This window comes from Melopsittacus undulatus, chromosome Z (assembly GCF_012275295.1).
Source record: "Melopsittacus undulatus isolate bMelUnd1 chromosome Z, bMelUnd1.mat.Z, whole genome shotgun sequence".
Lineage (NCBI taxonomy): Eukaryota > Metazoa > Chordata > Aves > Psittaciformes > Psittaculidae > Melopsittacus > Melopsittacus undulatus.
Genome location: NC_047557.1, coordinates 64,066,860 through 64,093,590, shown reverse-complemented (window position 1 = coordinate 64,093,590; position 26,731 = coordinate 64,066,860). Strand labels below are relative to the sequence as shown.

Below are 26,731 nucleotides of genomic sequence, written 5' to 3'. Positions count from 1 at the left end.
TCTCTTGTCCCTGCACTGAGGGTTTAATACAGAAGATCATGCTTAAAGCTTTGGAATTTTCAGTCTAGTAAGAGGTTGTTAAACACTTAAATACCAACCAATGGCACTCTTGGCTTTTGGTAAATGGAGACAAAAATGGATGCAATATTTTTTAAAATTCATAGTGTTGAATTATTTTAGACACAATGCTGTAATAATGTTCCTATAATTTAGCTAACAAAATTATTTCTATACTACTACATCTTGGAGCTAAGAGCTTCAAACTGAAAATTCCTGTAAGTGCTATCCCTAGAGTGCAGAACTTGGTGTGGATTAGAAGGCATGCAAATACAAAAATGCAGTAAAAACTAATACAGTTACTGCAGAAAGTATATTCAAATTTATTGAAAATAAAGCATCTCCTAGTTTTCAAGTATTTTCTAACTGCTATTCCACTAGCTCATTTTCACAAATACCTGCCTGGTATTGTAACATCAACAGTCAACAATTACAAAGCAGCCAAGCACTTTCAATTAAGAAAGTATTGCTGTATCTGAATTTCCAATCAAGCCCTATTTCTCCTGAACTAAACAGTCAATAAAAGTGGTGGGAGAAATATTTATGCCTGTTGAGGTATCGTTAAGCTGGTCTTATCAACAGTGCACCTGTCTTTCTCAAAAAAAAAAAAAAAAACAAACCAGAATAAACCAAGGAACAGGGGAATTGAGTGTGCCCTCAGCAAGTCTGCCAATGACACCAAGCTGTGTGGGTCTGTTGATACGCTAGAGGGAAGGAATGACATTCAGAGGGACCTTGACACACTTGTGAGATGGGCTGATGCCAACCTCAGGAAGTTTAACCATGCCAAGTGCAAGGTCTTACACCTGGGTCGGAGCAATCCCAGCACAGCTACAGCTTGGGCAGAGAAGAGATTCAGAGCAGCCCTGCAGAGAAGGACTTGGGGGTGTTGGTTGATGAGAAAATGAACATGAGCCAGCTTCAGTGTGTGCTTACAGCCCAGAAAGCTGCATCAAAAGAAGCGTGACCAGCAGGTGAAAGGAGGTGATCCTGCCCCTCTACTCTGCTCTTTTGAGACCTGACTTGGAGTATTGTGTTCAGTTCTGGTGTCCTCAACATAAAAAGGACATGAAACTGTTAGAACAAGTCCAGAGGAGGGCGACGAGGATGATCAGGGGACTGGAGCACCTCCCATGTGAAGACAGGCTGAGAAAGTTGGGGCTGTTCAGCCTGGAGAAGGCTGCATGGAGACCTCCTAGCAGCCTTCCAGTATCTGAAGGGTGGGCTATAGGGATGTTGGGGAGGGACTCTTCATTAGGGACTGTTGTGATAGGACAAGGGGTAATGGGTTAAAACTTAAACAGGGGAAGTTTAGATTGGATATAAGGAGGAAGTTCTTTACTGTGAGTTTGGTGAGGCACTGGAATGGGTTGCCCAGGGAAGTTGTGAATGCTTCATCCCTGGCAGTGTTCCAGGCCAGGTTGGACAGAGCCTTGGGTGATATGGTTTAGTGTGAGGTGTCCCTGCCCATGGCAGGGGGGTTGGAACTGGATGATCTTAAGTTCCTTTCCAACCCTAACTATTCTATGATTCTATGAACTAACACATTTAAATTAATATTGACTCTCTTAAAAGACACTGAAAAATCTGAGGTTTTGTTACTTAAGTATGAAGGAAAAAGTCATGCACCTGAAGCAGTCTAGTAGTATCTCACAGTATGTACCCTAGCTGGGAACGTTTCTTTTACAGTATGGTAGTGGAAAACATGATTCTGAAGGCTTTTTAAATCTAATAATCACAGAATGAAATAACTTTCCGTATCACTGTAAAAATAAAAATGTAGTACTTTGTGAGAGCTTTCTGTCTAAACAGTATTTCAGATACAAGTTATATTAAAATCATGTATATACCAAACGTTATCTTGATATAATGAGGAGAAAATGTTCTAAACTTTATCAACGACCTTCAGGCAAGTTCATTGAGTTTATCAGTTCACAACAAAATTGCCCAGTTACACATTAAGAATATCAAGTCTCGAGCATCACCACTTGTTTGTATAGTGCATTAATGCTGTGATACTGGTGAGTCACTAAGCACCAGCTAGTAGTAGTATATGAAGCAATGCCAGTAACCTAATCTCTCTCATACATGTTCAGTGATGTTATCTTTTTTCTTTAAAGTAAGAGTTCAGAAGTGCTTTTGAAGATGAAAACAGAAGTTTTAGTAAGTCAGGTTTCCTTCAGGAAGAATTCGATGGCTACAAATTACAGCTGTAAGAATGGAGCAAGGAACTTGCTCAAATGCCAAGATAAACTAATGCTTCTACATCTCTAAGCACATGCTAAAAAGTACTTTAGAACATAAGCTCTTCCCCTTCACCTCTCACCCCCAGACTATTTGCAATCTCCAAATTTTTGGTCTTTAATGTGGATCAACTCGTGCATTAGGGTGCTCATCTGCTAAAAGAGAGATAAGCTGTCCATTAAAAACTGTTTTATCGTTGATGACATATACCAAAATATTTTTTTTCTTGCCTTTTATTGGAACCAGGTAGGTCACATACCAAACGTTTGGCCCAGGCAAGCAAATACTTATTTATTGAAAGCCATAAGGATTAGCATCTGGAAAACTTAAAAGAGTATATAGCAGGTAAATGCATGACTTTTTCTACAAAATATGATCCTTCCCTACAAAACCACAGTAAAAATGTTTCCATGTTTTATTTTGAAGTTTCTGGCCTTACATCTTGTTCCATATGGTACAGTGGAAAGAAAACTAACAAAAAACTTGGGAAATGGAAAGTTATTTGAATTTCTGATTCTTCTGAGCAGCAATGCCATTCAGGAGAATAACACATATACCGACATCTGTTTAGAGTGCAGGAAAGAAAGCCTAACTGAGTGGGGCAAATACATGACTAGGTAATAATACAAAGTGAACAGACTGGAACATTTAGCCTTCAAGAATTTAACACATGATGGCAGAATGAGCAGAAATTGCTGGGCTATAAATATACAAAGTCTGCAAGTGGGACAGATAGTGGGTGCCATACCAGCAACAGAATAACACTTCACATTAAAACAACTAAAGTAGGTTTGGTCATTTGACTCTTACATCATTGCAAGTGGAATACACTGGTCTATTATGTAGTGACTACAAGTTTTAGACACATCCAGTAACTCCTCTATGGAGCCACTAAGGGTTAGGGAGTCATAGCTTGACATGGTCCTAATCCTACATACCACAAGGAGTAGATGAAGTAGGAAGAGACCCCTGGATATCATTTAGTTCAAACCCACTGTCCAAGCAAGGTCACCTCAAGACAGTTACCCAGGACTGCGTCCAGTCAGGTTCCAAGTATCTCCAAGGATGGAGACACTACAATCTTTCTGGGTACCTGTGCTAGAGCTCTGTTGCCCTCACAGAGAGTTTTTCTTGTGTAAGCAGATTTTTTTCTATTTCAATTTGTGATCAGTGCCTCTTGTCCTGCTACTCAATAGCACTGAGAGGAATCTGTCTTGATCTTCCTTACACTGCACACTGCCCCCCATATTTACACACATTGACAAGATTCCCCCCCTCCCCCCCCCCCCCCCCCGAAGCCTCTCTTCTGAACAGTCCCAGTTCTCCCAGCTTCTAATCATATGTAATATACTTGATGGCCTTAAACATCTTGGTCATCCTTTGCTGGACTTGTTCCAGTCTGTCCTTGTCACTTGTATACTGGGGGGCTCAGAATTGGACCCAGCACTTCAGATATGGCCTCACCAGTGCTGAGTATAGGGCAAGGATCACCTCCCTTGTCCTGCTGGCCACACTCTTTCCAATGCTGCCCAGGAGGCTGCTCACCTTCTTTGCCAAGACACTGAAAAACTGTTTTCTGAAGGACTTCTGCACCTTCAGGGATTATAGATTCTGTAAATTTACATGGATTGAAGAGCAGACAAATCGGCAAAAAAGAAAATGATTGACTATTAATAAACACAATAAGCTGCAGTATCACAAGATGTCCCTGAACAAAACTGCAAGCTTGATGAGTTGGATGTGGATGATGTACTGCGTACTTCCACTATCCCTATAATTAAAGCATCCCTTTTTGACTGTTGAAGCTACTAGGTTAGACAGACCTGTGGGTCTGACGCAGGACTGTTCTTAGGCATTACAGACTGCTACATGATTTCTAGAGCATATTATCTTACACCCACTGCAGTCACTTACCAAGTTTCTGAATTAATTTATGAAAGATAGAAGTTTATAAAAGATGGGAGATTATGTAAATAAACAACACTGTTAAAAATTAATTACCAGTTCAGAATCTGTTTCAATTAAGTGGTGGGAAAAGCCCCAGAAGAAAAATACAATAAAGATTTTACCTCATATCGCAATCAAAAGAACTCCCAAACTCAGAATGGCACTTAAAGGTGAAATGTTTCTTAGTGTACAAAGACCCTTAAGTTTTCTAGCATGCTTTCAGAAACTACAAGACAAAGATGCTGGAGTATCCAGATATATCCATCAGGACAACAGTATTACAGACACTCTTTCAGTTCTTCAAATCAGCAATATAATCAAAGGACAGAAACGACAATTTCACACGCCACTATTTTATTGCTCTCCAGAAATTTTCATATCATGCATATCACTGACCAGCTTTTTCCAGATACCTGATATATTCATGTTTTGTAAAGTCTGTTTAAGAATCTCTTATTTTCAACTGCATCAGTTGAGATGTACTTGATAATATAGTTCTAGGATAATTACCTAAATACTTTGCATTTTCCCCTCTTGACATGCAAGTCCTTGCATAGTTCAAAGCAAATTCTTACATTAAGAAAAAGCTCCAGAGAAACTGTACTATTCTGATACGACACGAATAATGTTCCTAAAAAAACACTAATTCATGTTAGGGTGTACTTCATAAATGATGGCACTATGTAATGGGACTTATGAACCAGCAACAAATAACCACACATTAATCAACAGTCCATTGAATAAATGAAGCGATCTTCATTATTAACAGATGGTAAGTTCTAGCAGTTGCTGTTTTACAGGTTGCAAAGGATAAGGGCAGTATAGCGAAAGTGTTCAAACAGCAGTTGTTATTTTATAAGAAAATAACCATGGATTGCAAATCTGCAAGAATCTTCTTTCAAAATCTCAATTTACATATAGTTTAGTCATCAAATTTAATCTTTTTCCCTTGGAATGCTGTAATTTGAGACATTTGTTCTTTGCGTCTCTTGCTGGCTTCCCATGATGGATGAAGAGGCTGCTCCAAAAACACTTTCTTATTGTCACATTTAACACCTGCAGCTTTTACAAATGGTTGCTTCTTGAGCTGTGGTTCCTTTTTATAAAGACCTGTGCAAGAAGTACAAAATAAAACAGTAACTATAGAATGAACCTTCATAAAAATATGCTAATACTACCTTGGGATTGCAGATATTTTCAACAATTTCTTAATGAGCCATGGAACACATTCATCTGAGTATTCACAGCAACATTCCCTCACCTTGAAGCCCAGTAAATTATCACTTGGTAGACTCCAGACAGTTAAGACTTATTATTACTGACTACATTCAAGATTTGTGTAGACCAATATTCTGCATAGTCTCAACTCTGTTCTTCACATAAACCAATGAGATATTACACAGTGTAACTCAGTATGACTGAAATGATACCCTTCAGCCAATGAATTAAAAAATGGTACCATACACTATAAATGGAATAAAATATTGAAAGAGCTACTGAAAGAATTAGTCAAGAGATAAACTACTTGTTAAATATCATAATCTGACACCTTTTCCTGTGCATGGGTAACACTACTCAACATGAAGTCAGACAGAAAGAGACTTTTCTGTGTAAACCTTACTTTATGTATGTCTAATATTCAAAAACAGATAATAGCAAATGATACCAACAGATTAGAATGAAAGCTCGACAATTTGACTATTTTAACAAAAAAATGTTAAAATGTGTGCTACAAAATTGAAATGAAACGAAAACCAGCCCATCATGATTAGACTAGAGAGGCAACAAAATTTTTACTCTCATAACTTTACCAGGTTAAGTAATACATACCTGTTCTTTCATTTCTGTGAGGCGGGTCTTTTGTATTTCTAAAAATAAAAAGAGAATTTAGGGTTTTTCAATAGAATTGTAAGATAACAAACACTTGTGACTAAAGAATTTGCCATCACCAAAACACTCATGCAATGACTTTTCCAGCATAAATTGCAAAACCCTTATATATTGATTCGTCTTTGTTAACAAAAAGCAAAAACGTAAATATTTACTCTTCAGGAATCCTCCTTATTTGGGAAGGGCTACTAAAAATCACAATCATCTGTGTTACTAGGAAGAAAGGAGGGAATAGGGAACATAACAATGGGAAAAAATTACCTTCTCTTTTGAGATTTCTGATTAGAGGCAGACAAAGAACTGCAGAACATTGATTCCAGCTTGCTTGCTTTTGCATGTGGCTTTCCTTCTTCCATAATCAAATCTTGCTCTGCCCTAGCCACTGTGTTTTCTTTCTTCACTATGTTCTTCTGAAGTCCATCCTTTGCTTTTGCTGAAGAAAGAGCAGCAACTGCTGCTATCTTTTTCTTTCTTTTTACTTTGCCAATGAAGAAATCATCATTGCTGTCACTGTCAGAATCTGACGACTGGTTATAAAACCTCTCTTCAGTACTATCATCAAAGTACTCCTCTTCATTAGGACGTTTCTGGTCTCTATCATAATTACTTTTTATTGCACTTAATTTGCTCAAGCTTGTATTTTCTTTCCTTGTTTGATGGCCAAGTTTCCTTCCCATTTTATTCTGGCCAACTGCTTGCACTTGTACTGCCTGAAATAAAGATTCTTCTAGAACATATGGTCTCTTAATTTCTACAGCTTTCTTCTCAGATTCACTCTCACAAGGCTCTTCAGCAGCCTCATCAGTTTCTATGTTCATACTATTTTTTGTTTTGTGTTCACATCCCTGCTGTTTTTGAGCTAGTTTAAGAGCCTGGTCATCCAAAATCCTATTGAAATGTTGTGCTGATTTAGGCTCTTCTTCTGACGTAGCCTTTTTTGAATGAGTGGTTTTGTCTGGGTTCTTTCTTGCATCCTTAAAAGCTTTTACAGCAGCTATATGAAGGACAGAAGGAAAATCTTTTGTTGCAGCTACACATGAGTTTATATATATTATTTTAAGATAGTAAAACACTTTTTCAAGTTAAGTATGTTGCACAAGATAAGCAGAACTGGAATTTCCTTATCAACCATTTCTGAACACATGGGACAAGAAATACGTTAGAGTCAAGCTGCGTTAGGGGCGATTCAGACTGAATATTAGGAAACATTTCTTCACAGAAGCTGATCAGGCATTGGAACAGGCTGCCCAGGGCAGCGGTAGGGTCACTGACCCTGGAAGTGTTCACAAACCATGCAGAAGAGGCCCTTAGGGACACGGTTTAGAGGTGGACTTGGCAGTCCTGGGCTAATGGTCAGACTTTATGATCTTAAAATTCTTTTCCAACCTAGTTGATTCTGTGATTGATTCTAAAGATATTCCAGGTACATGGTGGTCAAGAAAAGCCAGGAAGCAAATGTGAAATTATGTGCAACTGAGTACACTGTTAAAGTTGGGTTTAACTGTGAACATTTCTATCAGCAAATAATCTGCAGCTGATAATCATGCTTATTCAGGGCACTTCTTTGCATGTAAAAACTGCAAAAAAATAGTAAATAAATTGCTTAGATATAATGAAACAGGTATTTGTACCTGACCCTTTTTCAACATCAATTTTAGTTGGAAAATTTGAGTTTAAAGAGAATAGGAGATAACCTAAAGAACCAAGACAGATTCCCTAAGGATTCTGGGGACAGTATACAGGGAAGTTTAAGAGAGTCACTGCAAAACCTTTTAGCTGCTTTTGGGAACCCAGCTGTAATGCCCCTTTTGCCTTTTTATCTGCATGTTATTGTGCTTACTGCCAATTCAGTCTTATTTAATTTAGAGATACTCTGTTATATCCACTAAAGTTTTAGATTTTTTTCAGTTCCCATTATAAGGCCTACTTATGAGGTCCTATACTGCTAAATGTCATATAGCATACTGTCACAAATAAACTAATTTTAATCAGTATAAATGACTACAAGCTTGCAACAATTGGTTCACCGCTGCTAGTCATGGTAATTACAGCAGCTGTTAGCTATTTAGTTTTCTTTTTATACCAGTTGTTCATGTCAGGAATGCATAGGAACAAGGTAATGCACTAGTAAACCACCGAAGTAATAAACAAGTGATGTAATATTTCATACCTTTAAGTTCAACAAATCTGGGTTTCAAGGTGGGGTGTGTTGCAAGTCTTGCAATGGCTCGCTCTGTTGCAGTACAATTTGGCTTTACAAAATAAATTCAAAGCACAGAGTCAATAAAATGGTGGATACTTATACAGGTCTGTATCAGTTATGCTACAATATATACTAATGTGATTCTGGACTATTAACTAAATAAGAAGAAAGGCTTATGACACTGTAATATTTGATTTCTTTTTTTAATTCTAAATGAGGAAAAATGTGACTGCCCAAATATTGGGAGAAATGTAGCACACATGTAAGCAAACCTGTTATTTCTCAGGTACTGAATATGGGTAATGTGATTTTTATTTTAAAAGCATAACAGACACATACTTCTGAGCTAACAAACTGATTTTACATTCACTGTTTCTTGCACATGCAAAGCAAATTCATGAACCCACTCAATAAAGAACATCATATTGGTAGACGACATTCTGCATGAAAGAATACAAGCAGCTTGCAAGAAGTACAGTATGAATGCCATGAAAGCAGACAAAATGACACAGCAGGTATTGAAGAAATATACATTAAAAATGTTTAAGAGGCAGTGTTTAACCTGATCTTTTAGACAAACAATCCCAAATTTGATGTGGCAGAATACCAAAACTTTTTAGACTGATTCAAAGAACAAATATGATCTTCATGCTTTAATTTGAAAAAAAAAAAAAAAGAGAAAAGTAGGAATTTCTTCTACATCTGACTTTTCCTTTTATATATTAGAAGTCACAGGTATGGCACATTATAAAAGCTACATCATTTTCAGATTAGTGTCATCACTCTGCTTAAAGAACAACATGAGAGGTATTTAAGACTTTTCCAAAGACAGCTATGTTGTCTTTTTTTGAAGGGAGGGAAAGGAGCTGTAACAGATTTGTAAAACACAAACTTAGCAGGAAGATTTCTTTAAGCCTCCAGTGGAATTCTTTAGAAAAGAGGAGAAAAGGCACACCTTCCTCCTTTTCTTCTACTGGTACTGTGATGGATGTATTTCTCAACTGCTGCTACTTGTGATTTGAGCCATATGCTACAGTGAGTACCTCAGCAGAGGCCACATGAACAAAGAGCTGACGAGTCTCATAAAGAACCAGGTAAGAGCCCTGTGACCCAACCTGAACTGATTTTGGTGCCCAACAACTTAGCAGAACATGCTATCTCTTCTGCCCTCAACAAACATTGCAACTGATGAGCCCAAGTCACAGGTATGTAAACAGCAGGGAATAAAGGGTGGAGATAGTACAGGCTTTGCCTTGGGAAGGAAGTAACTTTCTCCATAATGGCCAAGAAGGTGCTGTGCTTTGGATTTGTGACTAAAGCATTTTAGAATTGATAATGTAGAGAAATCATAGAATCATAGAATAGTTAGGGTTGGAAAGGACCTTAAGATCATCTAGTTCCAACCCCCCTGCCATGGGCAGGGACACCCCACACTAAACCATATCACCCAAGGCTCTGTCCAACCTGGCTTTGAACACTGCCAGGGATGGAACATTCACAACCTCCCTGGGCAACCCATTCCAGTGCCTCATCACCCTCACAGTAAAGAATTTCTTCCTTATATCCAATCTAAACTTCCCCTGTTCAAGTTTTAACCCATTACCCCTTGTCCTGTCACTACAATCCCTAATGAAGAGTCCTTCCCCAGCATCCTTATAGCCCCCCTTCAGATACTGGAAGGCTGCTAGGAGGTCTCCACACAGCCTTCTCTTCTCCAGGCTGAACAGCCCCAGCTTTCTCAGCCTTCATATGGGAGTTGCTCTGGTCCCCTGATCATCCTCGTGGCCCTCCTCTGGACTAGTTCCAACAGTTCCATGTCCTTTTTATGTTGAGGACACCAGAACTGCACACAATATTCCAAGTGAGATCTCACGAGAGCAGAGTAGAGGGGTAGGATAGCGTCTTTCAGCATACCATCTTCCACCACCACACCTGTGTGCAAGGCAGCCCAGCCTTGCACAGTCTTTGACACCAGCATTGTGGATGATACAGAAGGATACTGATCACTTAGCATGATTGACTTAGCACAAGTAGCTATAGGTACTGTAGCCTTAGGCTGCAGGCTGTAATCTCACCTAGATATGCTGAACTTTAACCTAGTTAAGTAAAAGGAGGCCCCAGAGCTGGTTCATGATGGAATATAAGGAAGGCCACTACACTTGTCAGCAGAAGGTACAATCTTCAAGATAAGAAATCACCTGCCTGGGGTCAATGAAGGGACCCACTGAGGAAAAGGAATACCCCAGACGTTAATACTACCTCTGTCTGGAACTGTCACAAGAGCAGTGGGTAGTTTAGATTATAAGGGTGTAACTGCCCTTACATGGTTTTCTTTGTTCAAGGTGACTCTACAGAGGCACCCAGCTTGAGCTGTTTCTTACCAATGTACTGAAAAACTGATTAGAGTCTGCTTGAGACTCTGCTCAGGGCATCCTAAAGTTAAGCCAAACACGAAAAAAGTCTGCATTGAGTGTGTGTGTGTTTGTGCCTATGGAGTCAATACAGGGCACCCATCTGTTCACTAGAGCCACCCACTATGAGTCCTTGTGGCTAAAATCTCAGCTGGTATGAATGTGACTCCTTGATTGTGTGACAAGTCCTTTTTCCCTAACATGTAAGATACCAATGATTTAGTTATTGCTGAGTACTGCTTACACAACATCAAGGCCTTCTTTCTCACTCTGCCCTCTCAAAAAGCAGCCAGAGGGAAGGAAACACACCTGGGATAGCTGATCTGAACTGACCAAAAGGATATTCCATTCCGTATCAAGTCATGCTCAGCAATGAAAGTTCAAGGCAAGGAAAAGGAAATGGGGTATGTTTGTGGTTATGGCATTTGTCTTCTCAAGTAACTACTAGGTGAAATGAAGCCCTGCTTTCTGTGATGTGGCTAAACATCCAGCCACTGATGGGAAGTAGTGAATTAATTTCTTATTTTCCTTTGCTTGCACACACAGTTTTGCTTCACTTATTGAAATATCTTTTATCTCAAGCTACAAGTTTTTTGACTTTTGTTCTGATGATACCCCCATCCTGCAGGAGTGGGGTGAGTAAGCAGCTGCTGCTGGATGCTTAGTTGCTGGCTGAGGTCAAACCATGACACAAACACTACCTAATACATCAACAATGCATTTTAAGGTAACTGATTTGTTTGTAAGATTTATTTGACGTAAGATTTCTCAGTGGGGATCTTACTTGTTTGCATGTGCATTTTCTTTCAGCAGAATTATGACATTTAGTATAAACTTACGTATTCACTGCATAGAGACAGACTCTTCGTGCCAACTACTAGCTCATGACAGTCACTTTCAGTGCATTGGTCTGAAGGAAATGGAGCAGAAGATGACACTACAGCTACACCAGAGCCAGTACTTCTAAATGCAAAACCATTTAATTGGTTTGCAAAATGTAAATCTTGTTCCTCAACCAATGCAAAGCAAATGCCATTTTTATGTCTTCTGCTGTAGTTCTAGAGCCTACAAAATATACCCACGGTGTGTCCAATGATATATCATATTTGAAGGGCAGAGCATCTGAGACATTTAGTACCTTCCTTTCTCCTGAATTCTCTGCTATTACTGTTTCTTCAGGTCAAGAAAAATGGGAAAAATATTTTCTCTGTAGATTGTCTACAGAACTATGAACACTGGCCAGAGGAGATGGGTCAAAAGATGGGTCCATTTCCAAGGACCACAGAGCGGCTTACTTTCAGGCTTGCCTAGCTCTGAGAACTTGAAATCTGAATTTTGATCCCCATGTGACAGTGCTGCAGACTGCCACCAGATTCCTGGGACAGCAAGCTCACATTTCTAAGATCAAACAGTATTTTCTTTGGAGATTGTTCTATAGCTAGAAAATCTATTTCTGAACTTAATTAATACACTTTTCCCCTCAGCTACTTCCTGTGGGTTTTGAAAGAATATACCATGAAGTTCAGAAAGAAGCGGCAGCTTCTGTGCAACATCTGGTGTCCTTTAATTCGTATATTTATAGAAAGATTTTAAGCGTATACATGCCAATTCATATGGAATAACCACATTTTTTCCTTATAGCAAAATACAAACACCATTCACACTGACAGTAGCCAACAAACATACAATATGACACTCGCATTCTTTAAAATCTCCCATTTTTCTGCTTTTTTGGCACATTCAATACTCACTTTATTTTTCCTTCAGTATTTTCCAGTATGTAAGAACCTTGGCAGAAAAAAACACTTAACAGAAAAACATCAGCTATATTTATAGCATATACCTTTTCTGCCTCCTACTGCCCCCATTATGTTTAATTACAAAGACACTGGAATCATACACATTTATTTTCACACATTCTTGTTACTTCTTGTATTATTTTACACTACTAATTTTTTTTTTGTTTCACTCAAGAATGACCTAGGTACTTTCCTTAGGATCTCATTCAGTGTGCAACTAAGGTGCTGCAAAGTGAACAAAGCAACTGAGCAGTACACAGTTACGCTTTTCAGTGAAAGGCTGCAGGCTACATACAGAAGCACCTGAAAGTCAGTCTCCTCAAACTTTATCTTGGTAAGTGATGGATTATTTCCCTATATAGTAGTAAAATGTCTCTCTATCATCACTGCTATGTTTCATTAAACTCCATGAAGACATTTAACTGAACTAATTTCACTGTATTTTCAAATCTCTTAAAATGAAAAGGAACCAAAACTGCATAAACAGGCATTCTTCATTTTGAATAGCAGATATGCTCAGAGAGGCACAAGCCTCAAAACGTAACTTGTCAGTCGTACCATAATAAAACAGCAGCTGTATAACTTACTCATGTGCAAACACACATACAAAGACAAACTTTACAATGTGGCAATGATTGGGAAGAGAATGGACATTACAAGCTTGCTAAGATAAAGATAGACTCACAATGCAAATTTTGAGATATGGAATAGTTCCGAGGGCTGGCATAACTGGGTAACACCCCCCACCCCCCAAATAAAAAACCAAAAATGAAGAGCAGCATGATGTAAACCTCAGCAGATATTTTGTGGATAGCACCTGTTTCATATAACCACAGGCGATAAAAGTCAGAAAAAGAAACTCAAGTGTCTTGGATGGGAGCCTTGGTGCAGGAGTTGATAATAATACCTTGTTACCATGCTTAACACGAGAGCGTCAGGAAAAATAAAAGGTCAGAAACTTAGGATTAACTTGGGAACATGAAAAGGAGACTTCAAATCACTGGTTCATTTCAATTACTCTTCATGTTCAAATCCATTTTCATTTATACCTCTCTTCTATAATTGTAATAAATAATAGGAAAAAAAGGCCAGGTTGGATGGGGCTTTGAGCAGCCTATTCTAGTGGAAGGTGTCCCTGCCCATGGCAGTAGGGTTGGAACTGGATGATCTTTAAGATATCTTCCAACATAAACGATTCTAAAGAGCTCAAACTTCTATTTTTCAATTGACTTTTGTATGAAAGGATCTCACCAGCAACAAGACTGCTACTAGAAAACTGTGCCACTACAAAGACTACTACTGTAATTTCAGCTAGGTGAAAGGACAGTGCTGCTTGTAATGCCTGGTGGCTCTGCATCTGTCACTTTAGATCATTGCTCAGTTATTTAAATTAATGACATGCAAATAGAGACATTCAGGGATTCCACTAACAAGTACTCAGTAAAAAAAAAAGCTACGACACAAAAAGTAACCTTGAATCAAGTCATCCTCAAGTTCCTACACTAATGGGAAGTGTAGTTTAATGTTGAGTGTAATGTTGCCTGATTTTAAGCAAACAAATGGCAGTGATCATGTTAACCAGGGAAGCATAAAATCCCATAAAAATAAACCCAAATTCTGAGCCAAAAGAAGATGTCATCACAATACCCCTTGTAGCAGCTTAGGAGAAGTGACTCTACTAAAAAAAAAAAAAACCAACCACCAAACAGCAAGCCCAACAGAAAACCTGTTAAACCACACATTCCTCCTAGAGCTCTAAGTAGTTACAGCTGCCCTTGATAATAGCAGATGTGGTTAGTGTGGAGTCACAGGATAGCTGAAGGTGCCAAATCATGGCTGTCACCCAACTCCATCCCATGACCTCATACTGCTTTGGAATACAACCCTGGAGAAAAGTTACTTTCTGACTGTGAAATGCTGCTAGCTCTCCCCCTTCCTTTATGTCTGTGAGACATACAGTGCATGATTTGTGGCTATCAGACATGAAGATTTTGTTACGAGAGACAACTGCTTAATGCTCTCACTCGCGGTAGCTCTGCTGTCTCTATGCACCCAACAGGCAAGAGATTGTTTGCTGACTGTGTCTTGCTTTGACAATAGAAGGATGGATCAACTATGGGATGCAGTAAACTGGTCTCTGTTACATATAGCAGCAGTGTACAAGTGAGCGGTTCTCCCAAATACTGAAATAACATAGAACAATCCCATAGCATTCAAAGGAGAGAAACTTCAGCACTTCTGCAATGGGAATGGATAGCCCAAACCTGCCAGATTTATAATCAACTTTTACTTGGCTTTTACTCAACTTTCCCAATTTTCCACATAACATCAAAATCATGGTACAGGCGTTATGAAGAAGTAGCTATACATGCCTAACTAGCAAGAAAGGTAAGAAGCTCTTACAGCAATCAATTCTGTAGGGATCTTGGGAAATCATGCAAGTTGCTACATTTTTTATTGGACTATATACAGTTTTTTTTAAAATAGACTGATGAATAATTTCCAGTTGAAGGTAAAATGTATGTCGTAACAAATTCAAAGCCTTTGGAAAAAACCTTAGCAAGATAATGTCTTGTAAAAGAACAAGAGCAGAAAAACTTGACAATTTCTTACGAAACTTCAAGATACATAAGTAAACCTGAAGTCCCCTCTGGCTTCTTTATTCTTTTTTTAACCATTGCTACAGCTTATATTAATTTATGTTGTTTTCTGTTATTGTGGTAATTCAACAAAGAAAATATTTTGGTATTTACCTTTTATTATCTTGCAACCTGTGGTGGGTTAACCCTGGCTGTAGGGCAGGTGCCCACCAAAGCTGCTCTATCACTCCCCTTCTCAGCTGTGCACAGGTGAGAAAATATAACAAAAGGCTTGTGGGACAAGATAAGGACAAGGAGAGATCATTCACTTATTACCATCACAGGCAAAACACACCTGACTTGGGGAAAACTTATTTATTGCCAATCAAATCAGAGGCAGGTAGAGATGTAAAATCTACAATACCTTGCCTCCATCCCTCCCTTCTTCACTGGCTCAACTTCATTCCCAAATTCTCTGCCTCCTCCGTGCCAGCAGTACATGGGAAAGAAGGAACAGGGATTGTGGTCAGTTCATCACACATTACTTCTTCCAGTTCTTCCTTCTCATACTCTTTCCCGGCTCCACTCTGTGTCACTCCCATGGCAAACCGTCCTCCATAAACTTCTTCAGTGTGAGCCCTTCTCACAAGCTGCAGTTCTTCATGAACTGCTTCAGTGTGGGTTCCTTCCACGGGATGCAGCCCTTCAGGAACAGTCTGCTCAAGTGCGGATCCCTGTGAGGTCACAAGTCCTGTAGCAAACCTGCTCCAGCTCAGGCTCCTCTCTCTATGGGGCCACAGCTCCTGGCAGAACCTGCTCCAGCATGAGCTGCTCATGGCATCACAGCCTCCTTCAGGAATTCCCCTGCTCTGGTGTGGGGTCCTCCCTAGGCTGCAGAGGAAATCTGCTTCACCACAGGCCTTCATGTCCTGTAGGGGCACAGCTGCCTCACCATGGGCTGCAGGGGAATCTCTGCTCCTGCACCTGGAGCACCATCTCAACCTTCTGCACCTGGTGAAGAAAGAGCTTGGTGTCTGCAGAGCTTCTGCTCTCACATATTCCCACTCCTTTGTCTGGCTGCAACCACTTCTGCTCAATAACTTTCTTCTATTATTAAATACATTATCCCAGAGGTGCTCCCACCATCGCTGATGGCCTCAGCCTTGGCCAGTGGTGGGTCCCACTTGGAGCTGGCTGGCACTGGCTCTATTGGACATGGAGAAGCTTCTAGCAGCTTCTCAAAGAAGCAACCCCTGTAGTCCCTCTGCTACCAAACCTTTCCATGCAAACCTCATATACAGCATTATGGAAGCTGGAGACCTATAGCAACATGGTGTATACTCTGGACAACCTCCTCAAATGCAGAACTGCACACAACAGAAGGCAGAGGTCTGGACAATCTAGCTGACCTTGCACTGACAGCATTAGCACTGACTGTCAATTCATCACAGACCTTCCGGATTCTTAAAACCAGCGTCTGGGGGCAGCATGACAGTTTTCTAAATGCTATCAAGGTGCTTAACACTGCTCTAAATTAACCTGTAGGTCTGGACCAAAGCTATTCTTTTCCCTGTAATCTGTTCACTTGCATTTACCTACACTCCAACATCCAGTTTGGCTTGTCTTTTATCAAAAATAAATATTGTATAAACTTGTTTCTATCATTGCCTCCTCTTGTTTTAAGATAATAATTTCAAAATAGACCATAAATTAAAAAAAAAATTAATCTCTTGCTGTTCTTTGCTGCATGCATGATAAAAAATATCTACTATCCAAGCACCTGAAAAAGTTCAAAGGCTCTTTAGGAAGCCTAGCACTTTACAAGTGTAAGAAGACCATATTTAACTGAAACATAAAAGAGTCAGCAAAGTTCTTTGGATTACCCTGTCACAACTAATCTAGCCAAACTTAGAAGTGTGAGGTAAATTCCTTGTCTTCAGATAGGTAAATAGTCAAATTGTGTTTCATCCCAAATTACCACAGCATAGTTTGGCATAAACTCCAGACCTGTCCAAGTAGAGACTATATATTTCATCTTCTACTAATTTTTTCCTTTTTCTCTTCATGCATAAAATAATTCCTATAATTGTTTCAAGAAAGAAAAGTCAAGAGTAAAAAAAATCCAGAATAAAGCAGGCATGGATTCTTAACTCTCTCCTCATGGAGAACAGGGTAAACTCTAGGTATAAGCTGAAAAAAACAAGACTGTGAACAACTCAAATACTAACCCTTACTTCTTCCAGGGCTAGTAAGAAAATGTGTCTATACTATTTGTATAGTTTGGCATACCACAAAAATCAACGCACACATTTTTTAAGAGAAAAATGTTAACTTCTAAAGGTTATGCAAGAGAACATGAAGGGAGCACTGTGCCAACTCCCTCCCCCCAGTTGTAGTCTTAACTCATTGTGACTACAAGCACTGAAACCTCTGCTGGCCTTTGAGACAACTGAAGCATGGTGAACATTACTTCATGCTATGGAAAAAATACGTCTATGATGTGGACAAATCGTACTGAGAAAGTAAACTGGAAAGCTAAACATGATGAAACAGAAAACCTGAAACAAAAAATGTATGTCAGGGTAACAGAAACAAAACACATCTTGGATAACAGGCAGCAGCTGTGAACAATACAAAGAGAAAGGTCTTTGCTACAAAATTCAGATAGACTTTTTCAGAGAACATAATGAAATTTGGAGAAAAGGTTGTCCATAAATTACTTTGATAACCACTATATATCAGACCTGAAACCACAACTGACTGTTGCAGAAAAATGAAGTTGACAGATCCTTTGCTAGTAACTAGCCATCTAGAATGAGGGTCTGGAGACTCAAAATAGGCAGCTGTTTATTTACTCCAAACAGGGAATTATGCTGGCTAATCTCAAAATGAAATATGAAACAACTACTATTTGGAAAAACATAATTTTAAAGGTTGAGTAATTATCTGTTATAGAAATTAGAGCAGAAACACAGCATAGATCAACCACACTCAGGCAGTGCTGCAAGCCCGGCAGGAAACAGAACTCTCCAAGTTTGCTACAACCTGAATGCATCTGAGCAACTAAGATCCAGCTGTGAATGATGGGCATGTCCAAAAACTGTGTGAAAGGACATGGTTGTAAGTAAGTTGGAGAGACACAGGGATGAGCTCCATATTATTAAAATTATTTAATGGGCCAAGAAGTTGACAGCATTCTGCCTTGGATGAAACTGAGAAGTTTCAGAATTGAGATATCCACCAGTCTCTTTATGAAGTCAATCTGATGACAAAACTGTGTACCAAACTTCCAGGGATGTAATCTTAAGACATCCTTACAATATTTCATGTAAAACAGATACTCAAACCTGAAATTATCACTTGTCAGATGCAACCTGATACAGCACCGTATATATAAGCACATATGAAAGACAGTTTAGAACAGAGAAAACAGACATACTTCAGACCTTCAAATTTAAAACGGAGGCAGAGCTTCAAAATCAACTAACATTTGAGAGCTTGAAAATGAAGCTCCTACTTAATCAGGTATATTTAGATAATTTATAACATAAAACATTTATTCCTGCCAACAAACCCTGTCTTTCTCAGAACTTTACATTTACAAACATATATACCATATATATCCATATATAACTATTGTCAGGTGTCAGTGTCTTCATATAAAACTCTTGGGAGAGATGTGTTTCAGCTCAGAGCACTGCTGAAGGATCTAAATATGAAAGCCAGGGATTTGATGACTTAAAGACTTCACAAATGCTGCACACACTAACCAGGGGTAGGCCATGTTATAACATGCTATTCAAAACAAGACTGAGTTTCTTGGCATACCACACTGCAATTTGTGTGCACAACTGAAAATAGATTTCTTTTAATCTATGTATTTTTCAGCTACTTTCTGAAAAAGAAAATGGAAACACAAATTCAGTTCACCAAAAAAACTATTAAAACATCTGAGATAAACATACCAGTTCTTTGGCACCAAAATTTTCCATCATTAAATCTATTGAGGGAGTATATGCATTCAAAATTTACTCTAATGATAAACACATGTGAGATATATATATATGGAAGCCCTGACATTACTTGAGCATATCAGCAGATGATGGATGTAAAATAAATGAAAATCCTAGATGTTCTCATATTTTATAGCAAGTATTTCACTGGATGGCACACAGAACAGTCACCTTTATGCTCGGAGGCTCTTGGTTATCTTCTGGGCCATTACATTATTATTACTTAACTCTGGCATGCAGAATTTCCCTAATGTGTAACCACTCAACCATTTCAATCATTATGCAGTTATTTGAATGCCAAACCCAAGAAAAACTAGACAATCACCTATTAAATTTAATGCTGTTACACTTTCACTAAGTGACTAGTTACTCATGTTTCCCATATTTACTCTTCCCTAGTACTCTTGCCATAGAAGGGCAATATGATGTAAACTTATGCTCTCATTTTACCAAGCTGTACCTTTTTAATGTAGCCAGTCTTAGCAGCTACATTCATTGATATCCGAATATGTGAGATTTCTATTTTTTTGAAGAAAATTCCAATAATGTAAGAACACCTAACTTTCTGCTTTTAAAAGTTCAAGCAACAGTGCCTCCAGCACTTTTCATCTAATTTTCCAGTGTTAACAGACTGATGGGCTTCATATTGGGCATACTGAAGTTCTGAGTTGTATCACTTTAAAAAGTGATCTGGATAGGAAAGAGGGGAAGAAATCAGACTAGTTTTGTACTTCATTCTTATATGACATATACTGAGAAACTGATAGAGTTTCATTTATAAAAATAAGAGCAAAAGACAGCAGCAGCTGGTTTTCATTTTTAGAAATATCAAGAATGTATTTTTTTCATGATTTTGTAATGCAATTCTGAGTCACACTGAAAAGCATATATGCAAAAAGAGCTTTTCCAGTTAGTAATGTGTGAGCAGCTCTCAGTCTTTAAATAAGTGGTTACAATTGTATAACATAAATTAAAGTCATCTGGACACTTTAAGTCCTCTAAGTAACCAAAATAATGAAACATTTAAACTCATGTATATTCTAATTTACATCCTCTCTTCTTGCACTTACATTCAGTGCCAACACTATGGTGCTTCTTAAAACAAGATCAAGCAGCAACGAACAATGGCCACCTTTCCCTCAGTGGTACTTTGATCTCAGTTTCCCACATACACTAAAAAAACCCCTGCTAGAAGTTAATGCTTTTAAAACCACCTCCAGTAACCTTGGCTGCAATTGCTCGATAGGCACCAACAGATAGAGGATTAGCAGGAAAACATTCTGTGTTCTTATTTTGTTGAGCATATCCTCCTTTCCCCTTCACGTGGATCAACTTTATAAACTGATTACTTTTCCTATGGATGCATATAAAAGATGAAATTCTAAGATTCCATCTTTAATACCTAAATGAGTGAAAGGTAAAACTCTCACTATTATTATCCATCCTAAATTTGTAGCTTCTCTTAATCTCAGTTAACATTTTCTGTTTGCTACCATAATTCTCACTAGAGGGTGTTGTACATTTGTAGTACCCAATTTTTATGACTGTTGTAACTTCCATTCAAAAGGCTTCTTAGTGCTTCTCTTTTCCTGTAACATATTTGTGCTGTTTGACTTAAAATACAGTGCTCCCCAACACAGTGCCACCATGCACATACATATTACACCATTATCCGTGTAAAGATTGCATCCGTTGAAGACCTGGTGGAAGGAAGATACCTGTTGTATGTCAAGTATCCTAGTTTCCCTCTGATAACTTTCTAGGTTCAAGGGTTGGTATGAAAGCATTCATAAATTACACCCTTTCTCTGTAGCTTAGCATTGGAGCTGCCAATCAGCTGGCACTGCAGGCAGTCTGATTTACCTTCAACTCTTTACTGGACCAAGCTGCCTGGTAATAGTTTGACTATGAGGCTCATCTTTCCTCTCCAACTTTCTCTTGCATCAAAGGCTCCCCAGACACCTGGATTTCTCTATTTTATACCATACTCTCACCCGTTCATTGAGATTCTGGACCTTTTCCCTGCCTTTTGGCCACTGTATGCAAATCTGAACAATACTGTGGAGAAGGATACCAAGCAGATTCTGGACCTTACTTTATTTAAACCAAAACACAACCCAAACCCTAAGATCTTATTATGCTACATCTTTTTGCTGGTGTTGTGTCGTCCCCCCCGGGAAAGTGGAAAGTGAACTGACTCCCTGGTAAGCTTTATTGACACCTATATACCTGCCCACACTCTGGTCTGACACACCAAATTAATGAAATTATCCATCAAAGCAATCACATCACTTTTGAATTCGAGTCTTGTCTAAGGACAGGAATACATTTTAATCTTGAACAGTCAGTTCAGGCAGGCAACAAATTAGGTAATACAGCTTCACAGGAATGCAAATGTGTGGTAAAAAAAGATCCCTGGACCACTAATATAAAATTTGTCAGGAGACAGCCTTTATGTATCAGAGATAAACATAGTACATCTGTGAAAGACTGCCAAAGCTACTAGCTGTTTATTTCAATACCCAATTTTTAAAAGTTTCTTTCCATAATGGACAAAATCCAAGCTATAATTAAACTGAGATTACTGCTATTGCTATTTAGCTGTTGAAGATAATGGTAACCCTACTGAATGCAAAGGGACATGGAGAAAAGACCTACAGATTGGCACAAAGAAAGTAAGGGAAAGATAGAGTGCATGTGAGGAATGGCCACCCAAAGGTGGGAGGGCAATGGACAGAACAGTACAGACAGGAGACCGAAGTCTCCCATTGGAAGTCTGGGAAATGAATGGCACTGGCTGGACTAGCAGACAGATGGAACTAGGTAGAGTAGTAGGTGGGAGTAGAATGGAGAAAGATTTGCCAAAAACTGACAGACTTAGTCTTACACTGATGTAAAAAATGAGTTGCAATCATAACAATGGACTCTAGTCTCTAAAATACAGAGGAGTATACATAAAAGACATGCTGAACTGCTCGCAGTTCAAGTGATCACATTTGGAAGATGAGGAACTTCCAGGAAAAGAAAACAAAAAACCATCAGTCACACAGAGAAAGTATTTACGCCTGAATGTGAAATTCTTCACTTTGTCAGTAGTCTTAGGAAGACCACAGACATTCCTGTTTAATGTTAACATCTGCTGCTTGACATGGAAAATTCTCAGGAAACAGTGGCTTCATAGATTCAGTGTAACTTCCATTCAAATAGAGTAAAAATGCTGAGGACAAAGAATTCAATGTTGCAACACTGATTCCCAGCATCATATCAATTATTTTAGCCTGTGTTACAGGAAATTGTGCTATTAAATCAATGCAACAGATCTCCAAAAATTTAAGATGTTGACAGATGCAACTATTACATAGAGAAAAGTATATCTAGTATCTGAAACGCAAATGACATACCTTTATTTCCATCTTAAAATAAGAATGGAACATAACATTTTAATGTGTAGGAAAATAAATACTATTCTCACCATAAACACACTGCTGGAGAACGGAAGCATCTTTGGACATACAGGATTAATAAATTAATTTTATAGAAGTACGTTTCCAATAATTGATAATTAGAAAAGGCCTGAGGGGAGGAATGAGATGGAGATTGTTTACAGAGTCCAGGTATGTGACTATTAAAAGCTATTAAGTAACAACATTTTCTTCCTACAATTATGCTCTGAGTAATATGAGTAATTTCTAATTTAAGAAGAATGTAACAGCGAGGGTTTAGATGGAAGTTTTTATGGATCCTCCAAAAACACCAGCCATTCAGCCTCACGCTGACAAAGTCAAACCACAAAACAGCAAAGTGAAAATAATTAATGAGAAGCATCCTGTACAAAGCTAACGGACTATCACATCAGTATTACACAAAAACCTGATTCATACGCTAGTTCTCTCCTTACAGTTTATAGATTGGATACTAAATATTTTCATAAACAAAGAATGTTAAAAATCCATGAGTAATTATCTAGTTATGCTGCTATTAAAGGCACTAACAGAATTATAAGTTTTATATCAATAATAACATCTATCTTAATCAGAAAGTTTTTGTAGTGAATACAATTCTTCACAGGGAACCTGGGAGAGAGAAGGAAGGAGGTTGTAGAAAAAAATCCACCAAAGCCCAAACAAAAGACAGCAACTATTCTGTGCTTAATCCAAAGCCTTTGAAGCTAATGGAAAGTCTTCAATTAAACTGAAAGAGACTTTGCATCAGGCCCCTTTTATGATTTTGTGCACTCCTTCAGATCAAATTCACAGAGAAAACCGAGGTTTTGTTTTTATGTTTTTTCCACTAGAAGGTACATTTTAAAAGGTAAAGATCATGAGCATACAGTTGGGACTGTCAGTTAAAATAGAAACCTTTATATTTTTAAATTTAGAAAATTCAGATATGACTGTTCCTCCATGGATGCAGATGTGTTTAAATCAAAAGCTCTACTCAGTTCAGAAGAGATTCCCTTTTTCCCCTATCACACAGTTAAGAAGTAGCAGTATCATGTTTAAAATTTCTTTAATAAGTAAGTGTGCTCATTAGAAAAAAATGTTCATTTATTACTTGTGTAACCATGTCTGGTATGGGTTAGCCTCTTCTAACCAATGATTACTATCTCGTGATATACATAATTACTGACTGTGAACTAGTGCCGTGAAGTTAGCAGACTTTAATAAACTGACTTTCATAGACTGGTGTGAAATATGATTTCAGTGTAAATCTATAAAGAATTTCATAAACCAGCACAAGCATGGTGACTACCCTGTCCTTGATCTTTTTTTGGTTGCTGATATGAGAGGTTTTGGACTGATCTCACGCCACCACCTGCAGAGTTTAAAAAGGTGATACAAATCTGAGAAATGCTATTTTGATAATGTGATTTAAACACTCTTTTGGAAGATATAAAGGTAATGCTTAATCAGCTCTGTCATCTTTTTTATCTTTGTCTGTCCTGGAAAGAAATACCCTTCTACCTCTTTCTCATGTCCTTCTTGCTGAAGAATTTCCTTAGTCCTGCACAAGAGATCCAGTGAATTCATCAAGGAGCTTTAAGAAGTAAACAGGGTGTTCTCACATGTATTAAACAAGAGTTCTATCATGTCACATCATAGAAAACAGTTCTTATTATTGTTAGCATTTTAGCTGGTTCCCTGACCCTAATTCATTTGAGACATGTAGATAAAAAGACACGAATATTAAATTCACTCACCTCTGAAGTAACCCGCAGAACTTTAAGTGTAGCATAACAGCCTCTGGGTATCCATTAAAAATACATGGACCCGTGACTAGACAGCAGTAATATTATCGCTCCAAAATCATGTTAAGTCCAGCTGTCCTTATTAGGCAGCTTATACTTTTAATGATCAACATCACACTGTGCATTAGGCTGCTCAGTCAAATCCTGGCACATCATGCATGGCTGTGCATGAGCTGCCTGAGATCCTATTTCTAAAGCCTTCAAATTCCTTTTAAATTCAAAACAAGATGAAGCTGGTTCTTGAACATGAAGCAATACAAAATAAGTGCTCTTAAGAGCTAGTGATGGCTTACATTTCTGGATTTCTGGTCTAGAAGAATTTCTCAACACACTTAGAAATTGTGGGAACCTTTCAGTAGTCTTGAGCCACAGAGGGATGTGGCATGGCCCCAACAACCTTTGAAGCTTAGAATATATTAAAAATTTGCTCTGCAAAATCCTTTTTTTCAGACAAGCATCTGAATGATTCAAGCATGACAGGACTGGAGTAACAGGTGAAAATACAAGACCTCGTAGGAAAAGGTGGTGCACTTCTCAAGGACCACAGAGTGCACCTTAGCACAAAAAAAAAGGAAAACTATGCTACTATGCTACAAAGGTTATATGAAGATTGTATCTGGAAGAAAAAAACCTGAGGATGTATTTATCATCTGGAAACGTTTGTTGGTATTTTTGCAAGTCAGAAGCATGTGCTCAATTCAATTTGGACAGTAATGTACACCGCTACTCTATTCTTCACATAAAGAAAAATACAATAATCCTTTGCAGTTTCAATCTCCCCTCCTCATTCTTCCCCAGATCTGAAAGTTGGTAATTTTGAAGTACAGAGACTTTACGATCTAGAAAAAAATACGAGGCATTTTGGCTTAAGGCAAGATGGCACCCCAGATCATTGCTTGTATTCGGCAGTTTCATTATGCTGGAGCAGAATTTTGTCATTCTCGTTGTTCAGAACACAGGGTTGGTATAATTTTTTTTTCCCTCATGTCCTATATACCAAAGACTTACTCGAAGAAAAATTAAGATGCTACCATAAATTAGTCAAGATCTGTTAGAAGAGTACAAAGGCAGCACAATCAACTGCTGTTATGATAAAGGTATTCTCAGGTAGACCAACATCCCCTTTTCTGGAGAAACAGCACAGATGATATACATAATTTCTCTAATAGCATAAAAATATTAATACATTAACCCATTTTATGTCCTATTAATAATAGGACATAAATAAATATTAATACATTAACCCAATATGTCCTATTTTAATGTATCCAAGCTACTTTAAACCTATGTTAGCAATAAGGTGAAGATAACAATTCAGACCTTTGTCAGTTCCCAAGTCAGTTCCTGCTTGTAATGAACAGCAATTTTAGGATTAGCTTCCAATTTGTAATTTTGGTATGCTGGAGCATAACACTAATGAACCAAGACTTCTGCAACAGTGCAGGTATACATGCTGTAAGCACAGCTAGAAATACCAGTTTAAATGAGCATTAGACAACTGATCTGCCATGGTTTTGATTTTATTAATGGCTGGCCAAATTTATTTGTTGTAGACAGTATAGAAGGTGCACAAAGCCTTAGTCAAAACCTAAAAAATACAGGATCTGCTGTTCAACAGCTGCAACTAAGCACCAACAATGTAAAGTCTAGATAAAGTTGCATGACAACATTCATTACGATTTTTACAATGGAATTTATCACATGTTGATAGCAATGGTGCCAGCCGCAGCAGTATTAAATTGGATAAAAATTATTTCAGCAGAAGTGAACAACTGTTCACCTTCTGCTTCTTGCCTTACAGTAACATTGTAAGTGCTAAATTTATTTATGAAGATCTGAAAAAGAAGTCGTTTTGTTCTAATGTGGCTGATGACTCCTGCCAACTCACACTGCAACTATCGTAACTGATTTTCTTATTAGCAACCATCAATATAGCAATATTGGCAGCTAAATCATACAAATTTAAGTTAGAGTGCCACTTCCTAAACACTTAGGACAATTTTATTCTATCTGACTGAAATCAATGTAAACTTTTTTTAAATAGAAAAATATGCTTATCTTATTCTGAAAAGTATTGGAGAAACATAGTAATGGAACATTAAATCTCAGTGGGCAGAAGGAATTAAACAAATATCTTGACTACGTGTCCACTACGCAAAACTAATATTCAGCATTCCACAGTGAATTAAAAGCAGACTGCCTTTTATCAATGAAAACAAACTGTTCCTGAAAATGAAAACAGCCACAGGATGTTTTCCTTTAAATATTTTGAAACTCAAGTTAATAAAAAGGTAAACAGTGTGGTCCACATTTGATGTGACAGACAGAATATTGCTAGGT

General features: G+C 38.1%; 1 protein-coding gene across 2 annotated transcripts in view; it reads right to left on the bottom strand.

The window, feature by feature from the left end:
- Positions 1–4,585: 4,585 nt before the first annotated feature.
- The window catches only part of SRFBP1 (serum response factor binding protein 1), a 77,613-nt gene continuing 55,467 nt past the window's right edge, over positions 4,586–26,731 (bottom strand). For both annotated transcript variants that reach the window (XM_031043123.2, XM_031043124.2), the window contains exons 5-8: positions 8,309–8,390; positions 6,400–7,132; positions 6,079–6,116; positions 4,586–5,358 (exon numbers count right to left, since the gene is read on the bottom strand). In XM_031043123.2, the coding sequence (XP_030898983.2) occupies positions 5,171–5,358; positions 6,079–6,116; positions 6,400–7,132; positions 8,309–8,390 (1,041 nt within the window). In that variant the 3' untranslated portion in view covers positions 4,586–5,170. The remainder of the gene's footprint in view (positions 5,359–6,078; positions 6,117–6,399; positions 7,133–8,308; positions 8,391–26,731) is intronic.